The sequence below is a fragment of the Mchenga conophoros genome, linkage group LG2, assembly GCF_057382185.1.
Source record: "Mchenga conophoros isolate Kocher_MC1m ecotype Shallow Benthic linkage group LG2, M_conophoros_male_GT1.1, whole genome shotgun sequence".
Classification (NCBI taxonomy): domain Eukaryota; kingdom Metazoa; phylum Chordata; class Actinopteri; order Cichliformes; family Cichlidae; genus Mchenga; species Mchenga conophoros.
Genome location: NC_140527.1, coordinates 4,282,173 through 4,302,414, shown reverse-complemented (window position 1 = coordinate 4,302,414; position 20,242 = coordinate 4,282,173). Strand labels below are relative to the sequence as shown.

Here is a 20,242-nt window from a genome sequence, read left to right as displayed (position 1 = left end):
TTCCGTTCGGAAGAGGGAGAGGAAAATTACTGAGCTAAAGATGTGTGTTTTAGCATTTCTATTGTAGGTTCACTAACTATGTGTTAGAAGTAAGAGTAATGTAAACATCCAGTTTGGTGCAATGTCATGAGAAATATCCCTGCTTTGTTTGTGAAATTGAATTTTTAACAGACACAGTATAAAACCTGTGGTTATTTTATTGGTATGATAAAAGTACTGATTTACTATTCAAGCTTCCTGTAAAGTTACCAGAGTGTGGGATGAGAAGGAAATCTGATTCTTTGCTTACTTTAGAAATGACAACTTTTGCAGATGCTAAATATGAGATGGGTTCATTCAGTGTGTGTGGGAGTTTTCTCTGCATGTGACCTCATCTAAGGTAAACATATGGCATTTTACGCAATGGACTGGATTACATTTCCTACACTGATTACTAGGGATGGGTATTGTTTAGGTTTTATCCGATACCGGTGCCAAACCGGTACTTTTGAAACGGTGCCGGTGCTCAAACGGTGCTCAAACCGGTGCTTAAAGAATGGAGAACACAAAATTGGTCCAAAAACCTCTCATGTTCAGCTGTTTTTTTGTAAAAAGATAACAATGTTAGCATTTTCTGCAGCTATGGGGCATATATGGTATCACTCTTGGCTGGAAGCAGTGCTTAAACAATGGAAAAAAAACACAAACTTTGTCCAAAAACCTCTCATGTTTAACTGTTTTCCACTTTTTCTTTGGTCATTTTAGCCTTTTTGTCCAGGGTGAAGGGAGTATCTGCCATCAAACAAGAAGACAGCCGCATGTAGCTATGATGGTGTTTGCTAGTTCACCTTACATGCATTAATGTAATAACGTGGTTAGCCTACTCAACGTAAATTACACATGAACAACATTAAGCTACTCACGCAGAGAAGAACGGCTGCTGCTGCATCATCATCATCATCATTTCTGCTACAGTGGCAGGGCTAGGGGCCAGGACTCTCCTCTTCGGGTTTTTGGGGGATGTTGCTAACTCCGGGTCCGATAACAGGCACCACACCCGCAGTAGATGTGCACGGTGTGAGGTCTCGCAGCAAGCTATCAAATACGGCGCATTTCTCGGCTTTTAAAAAAAAACCCGCTATGCGTCGGCAGGTGTTTCATCGGATTTGAGGTGTTACCTCCTTTGACAGTATCACAGTATCAGCTTAAAGCACTTGTTGCTGCTGAGTTTGCATATTTTGCTGTGAAGTACAGCCAGACTTTTGACCGCTTCGCCTTGGGCATTTTTAATCTTTAGCTCTGCTCTAAAAGAACGTACGTACCTGGGCCCGCCTACTATCCTCGGAAACGTAAAATGATTGGCTAGAATCTAAAGTGTATCACAGCTCAGGAAAAAAAAAGCACCGAAATAAAGCACCGAAATGTGCGCTGCTTTTCGGTCTGGTTACTACCGTTTATGTCAGAACCGGTGCCATCATTTCACTGGATACCGGTACCCATCCCTACTGATTACATAATGGGACACTGTCAAACAATCAACTTACTATATTACAATGTGCTAATATTTTGCATATAATTGTCCTTTGGTACTCTAAAGTACAGAAAAAAACTGGAAAGCACATTCTTGAATTTTACTGAGGTAAATGTAAAGTACATCCTTGATAAACACACAACATTTTTTATAAGTGACACTACAAATTGTTATATGTGACCAAAAGTTCATGATGCTTATTCCTACCTCGTGTTAGTGTCAGAATATAAATATAATCTGCAGTGAAACGAAGAAACAGCTAGATACCCTATATCAGGTACATGCTTGCCATTGCAGCTTTTCTATTGGTTGCCAGGTTAACCAGTTACAAAATTACCAGAATAACTTGTCACACAAAGTAGCACCTGTGAGTTTCTCACACTCTCACATATGGACATCATTAGATGGAAAATACCTCAAACTTGAGCTAGAATTTGCAGATCTACATAAAGGCTCTACTGGAACTGCAGGCAAAGCATTAGGTCACTGTTAAGTGTAATCTAATAGTTTGCTGTTAACATAAAATGGGTTTGCAAGGCACTGGCTTTCTCCTTCAGTGTTACCTGATGCTGGCTGCTGCCATGTTTTTTCATCTTGGAGAGCAGGAGGAGAAATGCATCATTGAGGAGATTCCTGAAGACACACTAGTGACCGGTGAGTGTTTTAGATGGGGAAAAGTCCTCCTGAGTATCATTTATGATACCCAATCATAGCAATAAAAGTGGAATCAGTGATTGAGGGTGAATGTAATTATTTACAAATGTTAAAAACCATGTGATTTTTGAATCACACAGTAGCTTTACATGCACAATATTACGTTTCTAATTTGAGCAAGTGCAAAAACCATAAAAAGCTATTCGAGCCTTGTTTTAAATGAAACACTTCCAATGTATCCAGTAGTTAAATGAATACAATAAAGAAAGAAATATAAAGAGCATTCCACCAACTGCAAGGTTCATGGAGTTGGAAATCAAAATGAGTGCTTTTTAAGATCTCCTCACGAAAGAAGCTCATGAAAAAGCAGTGTATTTAAGGATGTATAACCAAGTAATAACACCTGGGTACACAGCTACCTGAGAGTCGCTAAAACAAACTGTATTTGGTTCTTATTTACCACACGGCAGTTCAGTGATTCTCTCTGCAGTTTTCCATATTTACTGAGCTGCATGTGTGCCAGTGTTTTGCGATACTTTACATTACTTAACATTTCTCAGATCTTTTTTCCTTGATGTTCATCGCAGACTATTTAAGACTTTTTAATGATTACGGTGAGTTTTGATAACCACAGAATAAACTGGAAATGATCAATCTTATCATAAGCATATGTCACGAATCTTGCAAGCTTGCTATGGGTCTTTGCAGTTACTGTGTGTGTAATTTTGTTTGTGTATATGTCTGCACTCATGTGTGTGTCTCTTACCTTTAGGCTTTTTTCTTTTGGAGCCTTGGGATGTGAAGGCGTTATCAAAATTACCTCAACTTGGCCTCACTGTGACAGTAAAAGATTCAAACAGTGAGGTACTGGACTCAAACTTGAATGTCTTCACGTGATGTTACACTAAAAATATGTATCTTTGGAAATGAAAAAGAAACAAATAAACAAAAACAAGTGCTTATTACAGCCTAATAATAATAGTAACTTTCCTACTTTTCAGATTATGTTGTCCAAGCGATATGGGAAATTTGGTAAATTCACCTTCACAGCTCACACTTCTGGTCAGCATCTTCTATGCTTTAAAACAAACTCGACAAGTTTTTCTGTCTTTGCCCGTGAACGTCTGGTGAGAACACACAGAACAAATGTTATTCAAAACAAAGCAAAATACATAAATGGACTCCCCGTTTAAACACTGACTAATAGTTAACATTAACTTCTGTTTATCAATTTTGCTACACAGAAGCTACATTTGGATGTACAAATGGGAGGGTTCACAGTTGGTCACAATACTGATAGGACCAAGGACAGCATGGAGGCCCTGGAGAACAGTCTTAGACACCTGACGGAGCAGATGATTCACATTACCAGGCAGCAGGAGTTCCAGAGGGTAAATAAATATTTTACTGCACTGTCTTAACAGTTGTTTAAACCTGACATACAGTAAGGAGACCAGTATATCAGATATAAGCTTCATTTTACGTCAAGAATTGTGAAGTACTTTTTTCCACTGCTACCAATGAAGGAGAATATATTCATTTTAAAATGGTAAAATTACATCATATAACAGGTTATCAATTCTATTCTTCTCTCTTTCTTTTTATTTTGTTGCCTGTTGTCATTCAGGAGAAGGAGGAGGTATTTCGTCAGATCAGTGAGAACACCAACAGCAAAGTGTTGTGGTGGGCTGCAGTGCAGACCTCCATTCTGCTGGTGGTTGGTTTCTGGCAGATGAAAAGACTCAAAGACTTCTTCATCGAGAAGAAACTGGTCTGATGAACAACTTTGACCAGCCTCATTGTTTTTACTTTTATTTCACATACCTGTACCAGTGAAGTTTGAGTGCTCTAGGGCTATAATGCTTAATAAAAAGGCCAGTTTTTACCAAACAGCTGGTGCGATGCTCTAGAGTATGGTGTTTAAGACTATTGTATATACAGTTGTGGTATGAAGTACATACATTCGTCATGGGCATGAAGTTGTGGTGATCTGGGGTTTTAGTGATTTCTGTGAACTGTGGAATGACTGTGCAGCACACATTTTTAATGATTATAATCAAAAATTGGGCGTTTCAATCTATTTTGGATTTCACAGGGTCACAATTATACATGTTGGATCAAATATATACATATACCCCGAATCATATTTGATTAGCAAGAAACCTTCTCAAATTGCATCCGCCACTTTTAGTAGCCATGAAGGTATAATTTTGGCTGGCTATTTCACCACTCTACTTGGCTAAATTGGTAGGTGTCTTGTAGATCGATTGCTTTCTTGGCAAAGATCCAGCTTTTAGGCATAGTTCACAAATTTTCAATAACGTTGAGGTCAGGGCTTTGGGAAGGCCACTCCAGAGACCTAATATTAGCCTGCTTTATCAATTCCAAAACCAGTTTTGATGTGTTTGGGATCACTGTCCTGTTCTAACACCCAATTGCATTCAACCATCTAGTTGCTGATTTGAGGTAAAGTTGAAGAATTTGGAGGTAGGCCTTCTTCTTCATTATTTTACCCACTTTGTGCAATGTACCAGTACCACTGACAGCAAAACAGACCCAGAACATGAGGCTACCACCTCATGCTTGTTAGCTGGTAGTGTTCTTAGTTAGAGTCAGGGCTTCTTTCTTGGTTGGCATTCTCTCAATGCATGGCGATATAAAACTCGCTTCACTGTTGACAGTGACACTAGTCTTCCAGCAGTTTCCAGTTCGTGGCAGGCTTGATCCTCATTCCCCCGGTTGTTCCTCAACATCCTAACCAATTTTCTTTCATGACAGTTTGTGTCTTCTTTCAGAAGAAAGAAAAAGTGGTGAAACATCCAAATAACATTTGTACAATTGTTTGAACTGATGATCTTGGAAACTCCAGTTGTTTAGAAATCATTTCCAAAGATCTTCCCAACTTGCGTAAATCTACAATTCTCATGTTTAAATCTGAGTTCCTTGGACTTTCTCATTGGTCAATCTAATCAGTGGTGTCAATCAAATCGTTTTTATGCTAAAAAGAGAAACTAGCAGTTGTAGTTAATCATGATCACAAAAGTTAACTGGCCTTGGTCTTGTCAAGTTAAAATACAGCATAAAACATTTAGCACCGTTTATTAAAGCACTTAAATGAATGTGGACATATATTTGAGCCTGCATGTTTTCTCTTGATGTCGTGGATTACAGAAAATCCTAAATAAATAAATAAAATCAAGATTTGGGTGCATAGAGCTTGAAAGTATTTAAAGATGTATGCTTTTCACTCTGGAAAAAGAACAGTTCAAAGACATGATTAAAAGTCCAAAGTTACCATGACATTCATGACCACGATGAATGCATGTAAACTTCTGAGCACAACTGTATCCTTTGCAAATTAAAATGTGAAAAAATTGCATAAAAACTTGGAATGGTGCTTGCAAAATTGTTTTTTTGTTTTTTGCAATGTTTTTTGTTGAATAAAGTATTGTTTGAGGCATTAGGTCATTGTAATCTTTGATTTGTGTGACATTAACTCAATATAATCGTTTATATTACCGCAATTTTGCCCTAAATAAGGTGAAAATCATAGACAGCAATTAGGAAAATATACACAATGTTTACAAAGGTTGAATGTGTTATAATTAGGTACCATGATTTTAGAAAATATAAGCTAATAGCATAAGAATCATCATGTGATTATGATGCATTTCACTCATAGCTTACCTGGTGTTCAAATGTCCAACAGGCATAATCTTAAATAGGTATTTACAGGTTTTCAGCAATTTTAGTTAGAAGTTGGACAAACAGCTTCAACAACAATTGACCATCAGCGAAAAGGTGAAGTTACCTTTATTATAAGCAGTGAGGACATATATTATCCATTAATGACTCTGGGAGTAGGACAGAGCTAATATAAGCTAAATTAGCCTTTAGCTTCACTAGCAGTCACAAGGTTTTCAAAGTAATAAATATAGTTATCTAATAAACCTTAATGAAATATGGCTGTAAAAACGAACTATATATAGAAGATATGCAGCAACAATTCTAATACGCATGTGTAAATAAGAGTTAGAAGACCGTTTAGCTAAATCTGCTAATTCATAAAGTAATTTAGCAAAGAACGTTAGCTAAATTAGCTCATTAACTCCTCACCTAATCTTGTTTTCCTGCAGGTTTTGAAATGGCTTCCTGGGTTTGCTGCAATTCCTGCTTTCTTCCTCAAAGTGCCGACCGCAAACTGGCGGTCACAAGCTGTGGCCATGTCATCTGTAGTGGTTGTTATCAGAGAGGTTATCAGAGAGGTACATAAACAGTTTTGTTGCAAACACAGTCAAAACAATCACTGTTTGGAATACCTGCATATATTTAAGCACCAAGTCTACAGCCTTCCTACTCCCCAGCAAATGAAAGTATGATTAGACAGGGACATCTGTTGGGCTCTAAGTGATATTGCAGAGCTGATTATTTATTTTTTGCACTGAGTGTTGCATGTTTCTAAGTTGTCTCTAAAGGAAAGGATCTCCCTAGGGGTCTATGTTTAAAATAGATTAAATATCAGTGTTAGAGATTGTTATATTATAAAGAAAACCAGTGATTCTCTGTGATTATATGTTTCATTCAAAAATTGAGAGTGAAATTACACCATTCACCAATGGATGGTACTCCTGGAGGTCCTTTAATCACTATTCATTAGCCCTGGAGTTGTTCATGATTGGTCTCACCTTAATCAGACTATTGACTTTGTCTGTCTCCCGTGGTTAGACAAACCCATTTAACTGATTTTGTTTCACAGACAGAAACCCTTGATGTCAATTTTCAGTCCTTCCATGTCTTCCTATCCTTGCGAGCCAGCATTATATTCTTGACTTTGTAATTTTGGTTTAAATATAATCTTTCTTTCAGGCCAACCAGGCAGCTGTTATATCTGCAACGCTAAATGCCAACTGTCACCACTGTCTGACAAAGTAAGCACTCTTTTCTCATGAAATTCCCAGGTAACTGTGGGTGTTGGGGTGGGATAGCCACATTAATAATCAGACTGTTAAAAGTTGAATATTCTGCTGTCATTAGAGTTATGTTAAATGTGCCCGTTTCAGAGCAGCCCTGGTGTGAAGGCCCTTTTCTCAAACATCAAGGTGGTGGCAGCCAAGCACTTAACGGAAATCAGCCAAGTTCAGTCATTTTCTTGCTTCATATAAACACCTGTAATCCAATTGTATATCTCCAGTGACCTGTAAACAATTGTGCTGTATAGCATTTAAATATATCCAAAAGATGGAGATTTAAATGCAATAGTGTAATGCAGAACTTGCAAAAACAGCACTTATTCTGCGTTTTCCCAGGTTATAAAGTACCAGGAAAAACATCAAAAGAGGCTCTTCACTCACTACGAGCAAAGGGTGATATTTTTCTTATTATTTCTTTGCCTTAAAATTGTATTTTTCAATCAGTCTGCAACATTTAACTCATCTACCACACTGGCTGTCTAGCTCTGAAGACAACAGTAACTGAAACAGATGCTTATGCCACCTAGTGTACCAAACTCATCAATTAATCACTTGCAGAATGAAAAGCTGGAGGAGGCAGTAGTGAGGATGAAGCAAGAAATGCAGCAGATGACAAAGTAAGTTAAATTAGATTTGAAATAAGCTGCAGTTTGTGAAAAGATGGAAGGGTTTCTTATTTATTTTTCCAATTAACAGGAAGCTGAATGAACAGAGTGCCTACATTGCTAAGCTGGAAAATGCACTAAAGCTTCAGAGGTACAACACTGAATAGATAGTTAACCCAATGTGTAATTGTCAGTTTCTGCCTGCTAAAGCCAGTTATTGCTCCCCTAATTCTTATTTTATGTTTTATTTTGATTAACAAATGTCTGGCTAAATTCCCTGTGCTGTAGATTTGAATACCATTTTTTAGGGTTTTGCATCAATAATAATGATGTTAAGGTAAAATAAAATTTAAAAAGTAGTAAATAATGATTAGTGGAGGCAGTTAAAAGCCTGTGATTAAAGACTTTTACAACCAACTGGTTGTTCTTCCGCACCGTTCACTAGGTGTCACTCCTGGCACATCTATGGTTCAACTATAGTAACGCTTTAGTGTTTCCATGGGCATGTTGAAATGAATTCAGCAATAAAAATACAGACTTCTAGTCTGTGTAGAATAATCTATAAAAGTACTACAGCTCCATTCATCTCTTATGTCTTAATCCACTCTGATTTCATGCAGAAACGCCATCATCTGCTATCTTAGTGTAGGTTTCAGCAGGTGCGCTTTGTGTAAGTGATTAACATTATTTATTACTCCTGTTACTCAGTACCAAAGCTTCATCTGGGCACCATATGAGCCATAGTTCCCAAACCCCACATGGACATAAACCAGGTAAACTATCTCTTATTGTATTGGCAACTGTAATGATCTGTTTTTTGATGACGCCTGACAAACTATGCAGACATACTGTGTACCATTAACAATTTTTATTACTAATTCTGTCCTATGCAAGAATTGTATATGTGCACTCACTGTCCACTTCACAGATATACCTGTTCAACTGCTTGTTAACATTAATATCTACTCAGCTAGTCATGTAGCAGCAATTCAGTGCATTTAGTCATGTACACGTGGACGGGACAACCTGATGTTCAAATTGAGCATCAGAATGCGGAAGAAAATTGATTTAAATGACTTTGAACGTGGCGTGGTTGTTGGTGTCAGATGGGTAAAGAAAATATCCAGTGAGAGGGAGTTCTCTATTGCTGATAGCTGAGGTCAGAGGATAAGACTGCTGTGAGCTGATAGGAGGGCAGCAAAAGAACATCTCTGAATGGATAACACATTTGACCTTAAACACCACACTCCACTCCTGTCAGTTAAGAATAGGAGGGTGAGTTTACAGCTCCCATGGGCTCACCAAAACTGGACAATACTAGTGGTAGGGGTCAAAATTTCTCATAAATAAGCAGGGATCTACCCTTCCATGTGTGTGGCGGTGGTGTGATGGTCCGGGGGGGATTTCTTGGTATAATTTGAACAGAATACAATGCCTTTTATTGTCACTATACACATGTACAGTGAGATACAAAGTGTCTTTATTCAGTGCAGACACGTGGGAAAAGAAAGGGGGGTGAGGTACACAGTTCTGTAGCACTACAGTATGTACATATGAACAGTATCCACAAGTAAGAACTCTGCAAATATACAAACTGGGGGAAAAATAGTGTTATATATTTACAGTGTGGGTTATAGCCCGTAAATTAAGTATTGCACAGAGGTGATGGTAGTTGTGTAGTCTGTGTATAGAGGGAAGTCTTTGGATTGGGGAGTGGAACTGTGTTGTATGAGTGAGTTCAGGGTGGCCGCTTAATGCCAATTGTTTAAACACCACAGTCTGCCTGAGGATTGTTGATATTATTGATGTCCAGCACAATAATGTGCCATGCACAAAACTCAAACCGATTTCTTTAACATGAGTTTACTGTAAATTGGCTCCACAATCACCAGATCTCAATCCAGCAGTGCGCCTCTTGAATGTAATGGAATAAGAGAGTTTCACGGATCTGCAGATAACAAATCTACAACAACTGTGTGATGTCGTCATTTCATTATGAATCAAAATCTCTTAGGAATGTTTCCAGCACCCTGTTGAATGTGTGTTATGAAGAATTAAGGCAGTTCTGAAGGCAAAAGAGGGTCCAATCATTAACAGCATGGTGTACCTAACAAAGTGACTTTTTTAGTTATTATACAACACATGGTTTGTTTATTTTATACACTTTGTTAATGCTACAGTCAATGAAGCAGATAAAACATCTTTTATTAGAATTAATTATAATAAAAGATTATATTTATTTAAATCTATGAGTGCTTGTTGCAAAAAAAAACCATGCACAAAGACCAGAAACTTTTGTAACCTTATTACTTTTAGACTGTAAAACAACCATCTAAGTGGTTCATTTTATGAATAACTAAATAATGTCTGTCACTAAGCATACAGCATGTTTTAAGTTACTTTAAATTTTGCTCCTTCTTTTTCGTCTAAGTCTTACAGATACCATATAACTCTGTGTCCCTCTCACGACACTCTTCAGCTACTAATGTGTGAGTATAGTCTCTGTCTAATATTTCACAATTTTCCTTAATAGCGCTGACCTTCTCCTTCTGCTCATTTTTGATTAATACTCTCTTCATTCTATCTCATGCTGCTAATTTTTCTTCTTTGGCCTATATTATTCTCTTACTATACCTCAGGCTTCAGAGAGAGAGAGAAAGTAGGAGGTAGTTCACAGCACAAACATGTTATATCCTGGCTTCACTACTGATGTCTTATGTTAGCTTTCGTTGCCGTGAGCTTTGCCCTGCCCTGCGGCTATCCACACACCTGAATAAGCTGATCTTTGCTTGGGTTTAATCAGGAAAACGTACTGGGTTTCCTACACAGTACTGACACAGGACTGATTGAGTGTCAGAATTTAATAGTATTATTGTTATTTTATCCACTGAGACACTGGCTTTAAAAGATGGAGAGCGGATATAAATGTCATTTCCTGCAGGGTCGATTCAGCCGCTGGCACTTTAGTCGCTGATAGATGTCTTTCTGCTTTGCTGGGTGGCAACGCGGGTGAAGTGGTGCCATTATAATATAAATTTGGTCTCAAATTATTTTGATCTTGCTTAAAGTATCACAGAGTGAATGATTTATATTTTGAAAATCCCCCAACTCAAATAATCTGTGTTTTCTCTCACAAGTACAGTAAACTACACACAAGAGTCATGATTTTGGTAAAAATAAAATGTGAATGATATAATTTTTGAAGTTCATTTACAGTTTTTCTTCTACAGTTTAGTGTAGAATTAATAAAGGATTTAATAAATTATCTAAAACTGTTTAAAATGCGTATAGAACATAGAAGGTCAGATTTATTTCACTACATTATACCATGTTTTCTTGTATTCATTTGTACATGAATTTTTGCAAAATTTCTGCAACGTCCACTGTTCACTAAGGATGTGTCAGTGTTTTACTATTGAAAAAATAAATACTAATGTAACTTTAAATGTTGTCCTATTAAAGAAAAATCGAAAGCATTCAGGTATCGGTGCACTGTTAAAAACACTGAAGCCAACAGAACTAATGAAGTGTGCCTTCCTGTCTGGCAGCACTGAAAACATGGAGGTGGATCAAAGGAGCCTGTTCTGGAAAGTAAGTCCCAGTTACTTCGCTCGCTGTCTATCATTGTTATGAATGAGATTCTGTCGAGATTACACAGCATCCTGACATTGACTTTAAGGCTTTGGTATATTATGATGGAAAGTATTAAGCAAATAAAACATTGTGATTTGTGCTGTTTCTCTGTGAATCTGTCTTTCAGCCTAACTCTGGCTCATTTATCAGAGCTTCACAAGATGGATGGACTGGTATGTGCTTTCTACTGCCTGTTATGCAGCTACTGGTTTTGGTTTTAACTAATGGAAGAGGTGTCATCTGTGTCAGATATTTCCATTTGCTGGAAATGCTGTCATTGTACACTTGTGTTTATTGCTATTTTGAGACTTAGAAACTGATGATTTGACCACCTATAGTAAATAAATCAATAGAGATAAATAAGGTGACAGTCCTTTAGTTGCTCTTCCTTTATCACTTTAGACATTGTAGATATCTACTATACCTACATAGCAGTTTAGTTCAGGACATACGCTAATATACAAGAGGATCATTTTGTAACCATCAGTGGATTGATTATGCTATTAAAAATACTTTTTACAGAAGATTTGATTGATGGTTACTGCAAGATAAGGATGAGCTGTGTCATTAATTATAGACCTAACTGCTGCAGAGGCGCGTGTACAAGCTTTAGGTGTTTTGCCTGGTTTGTTGGTAGCAACATCTGTGCAAGTTTGATGCAAATTACTCTGGAAGATGACTCACCTGTTTATCTTGCCATCTCTGATGGTTTTCCAAATGAAAGCTCGTGAGGTGGAACAAGAGACACATAAGCCTATAATGACCCAGGAATTTTTTTAATCATTGTGAGCCATTTTTATCTGACTTGTGTTTAGGATTAACCATGGTTTTATCTTGTGTGATGTGCAGGCACCATGCCTCACAGATCGTCCAACCCAAACATGTCAGCCAGTCACGCCGCATGCTCAGCCACAGTGAGGTAACAAGTTTAATTCATTAAATACATCAAAACAATATCATAGGCAGCATGGTGATGTAGTGATTAGCGGTGTTATCTCACAGCAAGCAGGCTAGTGGTTGGAATCTCCGGTGTGGCTGGGGCCACTGTTCTGTGTAGATTTTATATCCTGTGAGCCTTTCTGATGTCTTTTTCACTGATTAGTTTTGTTTTTTGTGTATTCGTTTGGGAAAGAAAAGTCTGATAATCTTCTGCTAGTTTAAAAAACACTTCAAAACGTCTCAGGTTTTCCTACGTTTATTGCTGGTGCTGATCATTTGTGTGCTTTTCATTTTGTAGAACAGTTCATTTGTTTCAAGAAAAACATGCGGTGTCATGACTGTGTGAGCTATTTATTTGTGGACACAATTTCAGAACACACAAAACGGCAGGAGTAAACTCAAAATGAGCATTTAATTCTCATAGTCTAAAAATACACAGGAACAAACAGATAAGCCAGCGAATGAACAACTCTAAGGATTACTAGGAGATACAGCGTCACTGTCAAACTCAGAGTGCCGAGGTACTGTGGAGAGCTACACACAGCTATGAGGGATAATGAATAAACAGAGACAGAGACAATATATATAGAAACAACAGATAACGAGGGGAGCGGTAACAGGTGAGTATAGAGCTGAAACCAACTCAAACATGGGTCATCCAGAAGAAACTTTAACTCAAAACGCAGAGAACATGTAGAAATCTCACTACTGTGAAATTTGTGTTGATTCTGCCCCACATAAAACACAACAAGAAAACTGCATCAATGAGAGCGTAAAAAAAAGAGAAGGTTACATTTAATGACATGTAGTGTATCCAATTATGCCTCGTTGTTGTTACAGTAGATTAACAGTTTGCCTCTCTTATCGTCTCCCAGCCGTTTTCAAGGAGGACCTTTTACCCCAGACGTGTCATTCGGCCAGAGTTCTGGATGGAAGTCTCCAATCTTTAGACCACCGTCCTCCTCCAGGCACTCCATGTCCTAACTGGTCTACCACCTCCTTAATAAACACACACGAAAACTGTCATGAGGTCTCTAGATGAAGTACGCCTAGCTAAAATGAGTCACCACCCGGTTTATATGTTGGTTTCACTCACACACCTGTGAATTCACAGACACAATTAAATGTATTTAGCTTAAAGCCAAGATTTGTTCTTATGTACATTGATTACAAACCTAAAATTTAAGTTTGGTAAATTGTGTTCAATCTACAAATTCAATAAACAGATGATAAGATAACACTGCGGCTTGTTGCTGATTGAAATGGTTTCAATGTTTTCTATTTTTGACAGAGTTTTAGCTCACACCAAACTTTGGCGTTCTGGTGAAATCTGGTACACTTTTATATTAATGACTGGTTTGTAGTCAAAGGTCAGAATATTCAGGCCAAATTACTTTGAGTAATCCAGTGGAGAAAGGCCTCAGCCCACAAAGTCTTACAAGCTTTTAGCTAAAGGCACAATCTGACATGACGTTTTCTTTGCCCGCTGGATTTAACATTGGAAACACAAACCTCATATCTGTTACAAAGCAAATGCAAGTGAAGGCGAAGAAAAGTGTAGCCGCGTAGAAACACGATATCACCTGAAGTCATCTCAGCACGGAAAAGCTTACGCAGTGAAGCGGGTGGCGAGGACGCTTGATGTGTTCAGACAGGTCAATTCTGTCTTTGAAAAGCTGTGTTTTCACCTCTATTGTTCCCGGCTGTCAGGGTGGAGAATGGTGTCTATTCAGGAGGGCTCAGGTGGGACTGTGTGTGTGTGTTCTGGGTCTGTGCACGCTATGTTCAGGCACTTGCATTTGGGTGTGTGCTCGTTTGTAAAGTAAGAGAATTGTAGGCCTGATCCTCTTCTTCGCTTCAGTGGGATTTGAAGACGTTTCCTGTTTTTTAAGGTCCACTTAGAGGGAAATGGCTCCCCAGGGCATGTTCAGCTGTCGTGGTGTCACACATTGACAGCTACAAGACTAAATCAAAATAATCACTACCTTATGGGCGCACACAAATAAACACACACAAAAACCAGGTGAACTCTTGTGCTATTAAGCTCAAGAAACTTCAGTAAGTGTTATACTGTTTAATGTGTGTAAGTTTATTACAATTTTTCTATAATTTCTTTTTCTCTCTCTCTTGGTCTCTCTTTGACTTTCTCTGTTGCACTCACACACACCTCTGCATGGCTCCAGGCTGTACAAATGAGCTGTGCCACTTCAGAGAGCTAAAGAAAACTATTCTGATGTCAGTGGTAATTATTCAGCAGCATGTTCCCACAGCTTGTCCACCCCTCCCTCTCTCAGTCTCTCTATCTTCACTCTCCTGTGTGTGTGTGTGTGTGTGTGTGTGTGTGTGTGTGTGTGTGTGTGTGTGTGTGTGAGAGAGGGAAAAAGCTTCTCACTTGATCTGATCCAGACTTCACACTTTGTCACTCAGTATTTCAGTCTTATAACTTTGGTGTGGTAAGTGTAATCCCCTGTAGGCAAGACAAGACATGAACTAAATGATTTCACATTTGAATTATTTGTCTTAGTGAGGTGCAGAGAACTTGCTTCTATATAAAGTCGAATCACTTTTAGTGTCGAAGATGTAATTTGAAAAGCAAAGAAATGTAATGAAAGTGTTTGAGTGAACAAGTATTGACAAAGTTTTATCATTCAAATTTTGAATTTACTTTTATAGATCATAAATGATTTACCTCATATACTGTTTACTGTTTAAGAGCAGTGCAACCCCTGCGGTGGTTTCATCTGCGCTTGTCATGTTACACCTCAGTGCAGTGCTTTCCATACTGTTGATCGCAATATTTGACTACAGAGATGAGAACACACTTTTGGTTTTAAAGACGATATGCTACACCGGTTGAAACTGTATTTATTTGTTAGCTTGTAATTTTTTCATGCATACTCAATCATCCAGGTAAGAAAATCCCAAAAAGTGAACAGAATCAACTTTTTGAAATGTAAACAAAGTGGGTTTTTGTGGGTTTTTCTGCACTTTCTTGCCCAGTCACGGAGTTCCACAGGGTTTGGTGCTGGGACCAATATGTTTCATGTTTTTATACTTCCTTTATGCAGTATTAGTAGAAAACCCTGCATACATTTTAATTGTTATGCAAATGACACTCAGTTCTACAAAATTTATGTGAAGTCAGATGACACAAGTTAATCAATACTACAGGCATGTTACAAAGGTGTTAAGCCTGGATGATCTGTAACTTGTTACTTCTAGATTCAGAAAAAACATATTGTACTCGGCCCCTAAAGCTTTCTCTTGGCCTCCAGTAACACTATGAGGAATATTGGAGTCATTTTCAAGCAAGCTATGTCATTGAATGAACACATTAAACAAATATGTAGTACTGCTTTCCTTTATCTGCACAATATGTCTAAAATTGGAAAAAAAAATATCATATCGCAGAGTGATGCAGAAAAATTAGTTCATGCAACTCATTCTAGGCTCAACTATTATATTTCCTTATTATGGAGCTGCTCTAAAAGCTCCCTAAAAGGCATTCAGCTAATCCAAACTGCTGAAGTAAAACTAGAACTGAAGATCAGATATCTTACTTATTCATTTCTCTTTATTGGCTCTGTCTTAAATACAGAATTTAATTTAAACTCCTCCTTCTCACATACAGTCATGAATGATTATGCCTTATCATATCTTGGACCTTTTAGTAGGATATCAAACCAACAGAGCATTTCACTGTCAGGCTGGAGAGGCTTCAGCTTTCTGGCCGCTCCCCTGTGGAACCAACCAGTTTGCATTTAGGAGACAGATAGCCTCCCTATTAGTTACACATAAACTCCCCTTTCTCCCCCCTTTTTAAAGCATATAGTTTAAAGTATTTAGTTTATAGTTGGATCAAGTGACCCTGAACCACCCCTAAAGGCTCAGGATGCTGGGGGTCTCCCCATGATATACTGAACGTTTCTTCACTTCCTTGCGTTTACATGCTTTTGCTGCATATCATTAGCTTTTGTCTATGGCTGTATTTGTCCCCCTGCATCCTCCAGCCAATCATACAGTCATACAGATGGCTGCTCCTCCCTCTGCCCTGAACCACCCTGAAGGTTTCTTCCAATTAAAAAGGGAGTTCTTCCTTCCACTGTTTCGTCATGTGATAAAGATGAGATATGCTTTTATTGTAACATAATGTTTAATAGGTAAATTGCAAGTGACCACCCTGATGGGTTTACTGTTTGATAGCCAAAGCTTCTTCCTCAGACTTCTGATAATTACAGAGCACCATCCTTAATATGCATAATTCATATACGACAGCACAAGTGACATATCTCACTTGTTGCAAATTGCCATCACTTGAATAGCGAGAGAGCAAAAAAACCCAACCAAACAAATAAATTTAAAATATACATAAACCTATAAAACATGGACACAATAGACAATGTTTTTAAAATTGATATCCTTACTTTATGTCCTTACTATTTGAGGTCTATATATTATTATAGGGAATGAGAAAGTATCAGCAATGTCAACATTAGAGAAAAGAATTAGGGTACTAAGCCACAAATCCATGTCCCTTTTTTTAAAGGCCTTTAGGTACTAAGGTATCGAGGGTTTAAGGCAGATACATTTTACATCTTCACTTTTTTGATTTGAAAAACGAATCTAATCTGTTTTCATGTATACGACATCTTTTTTGATTCACAGCCACCATTTTAGCAATGCTATTGCCTAGCTTGACAAATCAAGTCGAAAAAGTCAGAAAATAATGGTGTGAGTCATTTGTTCTATACTGTAGTTCACTGCATAGCATGTGGAGCAGGTTGATGAATAATCAACAAAGCTGAACGCAAAGATTTCTTCCAACAACCTGCAGAGCTGAATTTCATTCAGTAAACAGTGGACTTGACATTAAATTGATCTGCCTTTAGATGGGGCTATAGTCCACCGCTGCCTTTTATATAGCTTGATGGCTCCACTATGCATTCCTTTGCTGAGTGTGAAGGTCTGTGGACCACAGCTGCCACAGATAGGGATCTGCAGGATGAGGAAGGGACGCTCAAGAGGTCACTTGCACACAAATACTCACACAACCATGCAAACACACACGAATGCAATCGTGCTTCCATCAGTTTAGACGGCATTAAACTGACTTATGTGCATTTCCTCAGGACATACCCAAACCACAACCTGCCTTACACTAATGATATATGTTATAAAGGGATATTAGCCCCTTCAGTGTGACTGTATAGATGGTTTTATGCCCCCAAAACATGAGTAATTCAAGTATGCACGCACTCACATGCACGTACATCTATTCACAACTGCTTCTTTTGTAGAGGTTAAAGAGGATGAGACTGAGGAACTGTTGCACATGCACATACAAACACACACCCACAGGAACTCCTGTGGCATTTTGGCGGAAGAGAGCTGAATGGGGGGCTTATGAGGGAGCGAGAAACAGGTGAGGACTGGTGACCGAGTCCACTCATGTATTCTTCAACATACACATACATGCAGGCATCCCACACGTGAAGTCGGCTGTTGCCTTTGGAAAGGGGCCTCCTTCAACTGCTCTATGTATGTTTAAGTGATGTCAGCACAACTACGGAAAGATTCCTTTCCTGTCGTACACACAAACACAGACTCAGACACACAAATTTTCACACCAGCACACACTATCTTGCTTTGCCATTTGACTGCTCTTTTAAAAATACACACACATGCACGCTAGTGCCCTAACTGTTAGTTTCTTCCCTTTTTACTCTCCATGAACACACATGCAGACACAAACTTGGCAGGATGTGAAGGCAGAAAAAGGGGCCGAAAGACAACACTGAGATTAGGAGGCTTTTGTCACGGCTCTGTGGCAGACTTTAAAGACCTTGGCTCCCTTCCCCTCGGCCAGATTTCTTTCTTTTCTCACCCTGCCTGTCCAGATCCCTCTCTTTTCACAGGGGAAGGTAAACATTCAGTACAGAGAGACAGAGAAAAGGGAGGAATAGAGGAAGGGAGGGATGGGTGGAAGAAGGATTGAAGCCGCCTGTTGCCCTCTTATTGTGTTTTTGTTTTCTTAGTTTTATTGGTGGCTTTGTGGCTGTGTGGAGGATGATTAGGGAGGGAGAGGTATGCAAACAGAACAGCGCTTCAATGCTAGCCAGGTGTCTGCGTTGTTTCCATCTGTGTGTGTGTGCAATGACTGCATATATCTGTGCTTTTGTGTTTGTGCATGTGTGTGCAAACTCCTATAAGACGCTGTGTACACATGTTGCATATGAACTTTACCATTACTCTCGTCCAGGTGAGTGTGCAGATGTGTAGGTATTTTTTTCAGGTTTTTATGAGGACATTTTGTCTATGTGTTTTTCCCCCCAGGTGTGTGTGTGTAAGTATGTGAGAGACAGCGATAGCCCTTCATGGTCACTGACTCCATTCACCTGAGCACTCCTTTCACACTAAAAAGGCAGCTGACGGTAAAAAGCTCTTTGGACAGCTTCTCTTCATCACCAACCACAGCTGTTGTTGACTCAAATACCCAGGAATCTCCTCCCTGGGTTAACACCCTTTTAACCATCCAACCACATACCAGAAACCTCCACCAGAATACAAAGGATCCAACTAAACCACAAGGTAAGAAGGTTCAAACATGCAGAGGTTTATGTCAAGATGTAGACATTGGCTTCAGCCATGACTGTGGCTTACTTACTCAGATATTAAAGTGTGCTCATAGTGATCATGAGGTCCATTAGAAAACTGGACTTGGAAAAACCAGAATAAACACAAGCTATTTACATGGTTGTGTTACTATTCCCTTCCTTCCTCCATTCAGTGAGTAATGTTACCTGAAGAATCAAGAAAAACATTTAAATTGAACTTTTTCTCTCATTTTTTCTTTTTATGTAAAGCACTTCTAATAAAATCTTCACCAGTTTAGCTCTACTAGAGAAAGCAAAAGGCCTACCATGTTCAAATACTTTCTTCATAATATTAAACACATCATAATAGGATTTACAGCTTGTGAGTCATGTATGTAAAAAGCATTAAGACTGAACTCGTTCGTGACCTCTGAAATGGAAAAATATCCCTGTGTGAAGCCACATAGAGCAAGGTCCATAAGTTTTTGAGCAAAAACAATTTTGAGTCTTCAGAGACAGTCAAGATGTTACTGAAGTGGGGATTTTCATCATTAATCCAAGTGCTTTAAGTGTAGCAATTGCAGTCAGTTTTACATATAATCCTCTGTTTTCAAAAGTAATTGAACAGATGACTGACGTTCATTGCAAGGTAAGGCCTGTTACTTTGTTATTTCCAAGTGTTGAAATTGCATATTTGTAGCTGTTCACTGGAAATCTCAATATGAGGTCAGGCCACCATTAGGCCGAAAAATCTAAACGATCATATCAGTGGGAGAGAAAAACTTCTGGAGTGGCCAAATATACAATCTGGTAAATTCTTAACAAGAACTAATGCAGTGTAGCTTAATAACACCAAGAGAATTAAAGTGGGTGATTTCAAAATGATTTCAAAGGTTAAGAAAAACACCTTCACGACATCTAAAAATCTAGAGATGGCTTCACGAATGTAAAAACAGAGGGTTACCGCAAGATCCACTGGTTACACTCAAGAACAAGAAGCCCAGATTAGACTTTACCAGAGCACATCTGAGAGGGAATGTGCAGTTCATAAAAAGAAAGTAAAAATTCTCAAGGCAAAAAAATGCGATCTTTGTCCATTTCCAAGGCAGTCAAGTGATCCCGACTCAATAGAGCACTTTTTCACTTACTGAAAACAGTCAATGCAATACTTTTTAACCCTTGAGTTGAAAGGTTTGCTGAAAGTCTGCACTTCAATCGCATCTTCATTACTGACTTAGAATCCACCGCTGTGGTGAACAGAGGCACAAATACAACCTGTAGGGCTACTCTGCACATACACACACATAAATAGGGTAAAGTAGGCCAACCATCGAAAAA

At 38.5% G+C, this 20,242-nt stretch overlaps 2 protein-coding genes and 1 long non-coding RNA gene across 3 annotated transcripts; 2 read left to right on the top strand and 1 right to left on the bottom strand.

Moving 5' to 3' along the window:
* The first annotated feature begins 1,913 nt into the window (after positions 1-1,913).
* On the top strand, positions 1,914-5,627 carry LOC146581554 (transmembrane emp24 domain-containing protein 11). Its single transcript, XM_085246749.1, has 5 exons — positions 1,914-2,164; positions 2,937-3,028; positions 3,166-3,291; positions 3,409-3,555; positions 3,792-5,627. The coding sequence occupies exons 1-5, from the start codon at positions 2,035-2,037 to the stop codon at positions 3,939-3,941; spliced, it is 645 nt and encodes a 214-aa protein (XP_085102875.1). The 5' UTR covers positions 1,914-2,034; the 3' UTR covers positions 3,942-5,627.
* LOC146581553 (uncharacterized) lies at positions 2,937-6,427 on the bottom strand. Its single transcript, XR_014893568.1, has 3 exons — positions 6,281-6,427; positions 3,207-3,288; positions 2,937-2,999 (listed from the first exon to the last, which is right to left on the bottom strand). It is a non-coding gene; the product is annotated as an uncharacterized LOC146581553 (long non-coding RNA).
* Positions 5,831-13,525, top strand: rnf212 (ring finger protein 212). Its single transcript, XM_085246734.1, has 13 exons — positions 5,831-5,965; positions 6,301-6,429; positions 7,031-7,092; positions 7,225-7,299; positions 7,471-7,527; positions 7,693-7,751; positions 7,831-7,890; positions 8,448-8,512; positions 10,171-10,228; positions 11,288-11,330; positions 11,500-11,545; positions 12,222-12,291; positions 13,187-13,525. Exons 2-13 carry the CDS (start codon positions 6,309-6,311, stop codon positions 13,293-13,295), a joined length of 825 nt encoding a protein of 274 aa, XP_085102860.1. The 5' UTR covers positions 5,831-5,965; positions 6,301-6,308; the 3' UTR covers positions 13,296-13,525.
* Positions 13,526-20,242: the final 6,717 nt, after the last annotated feature.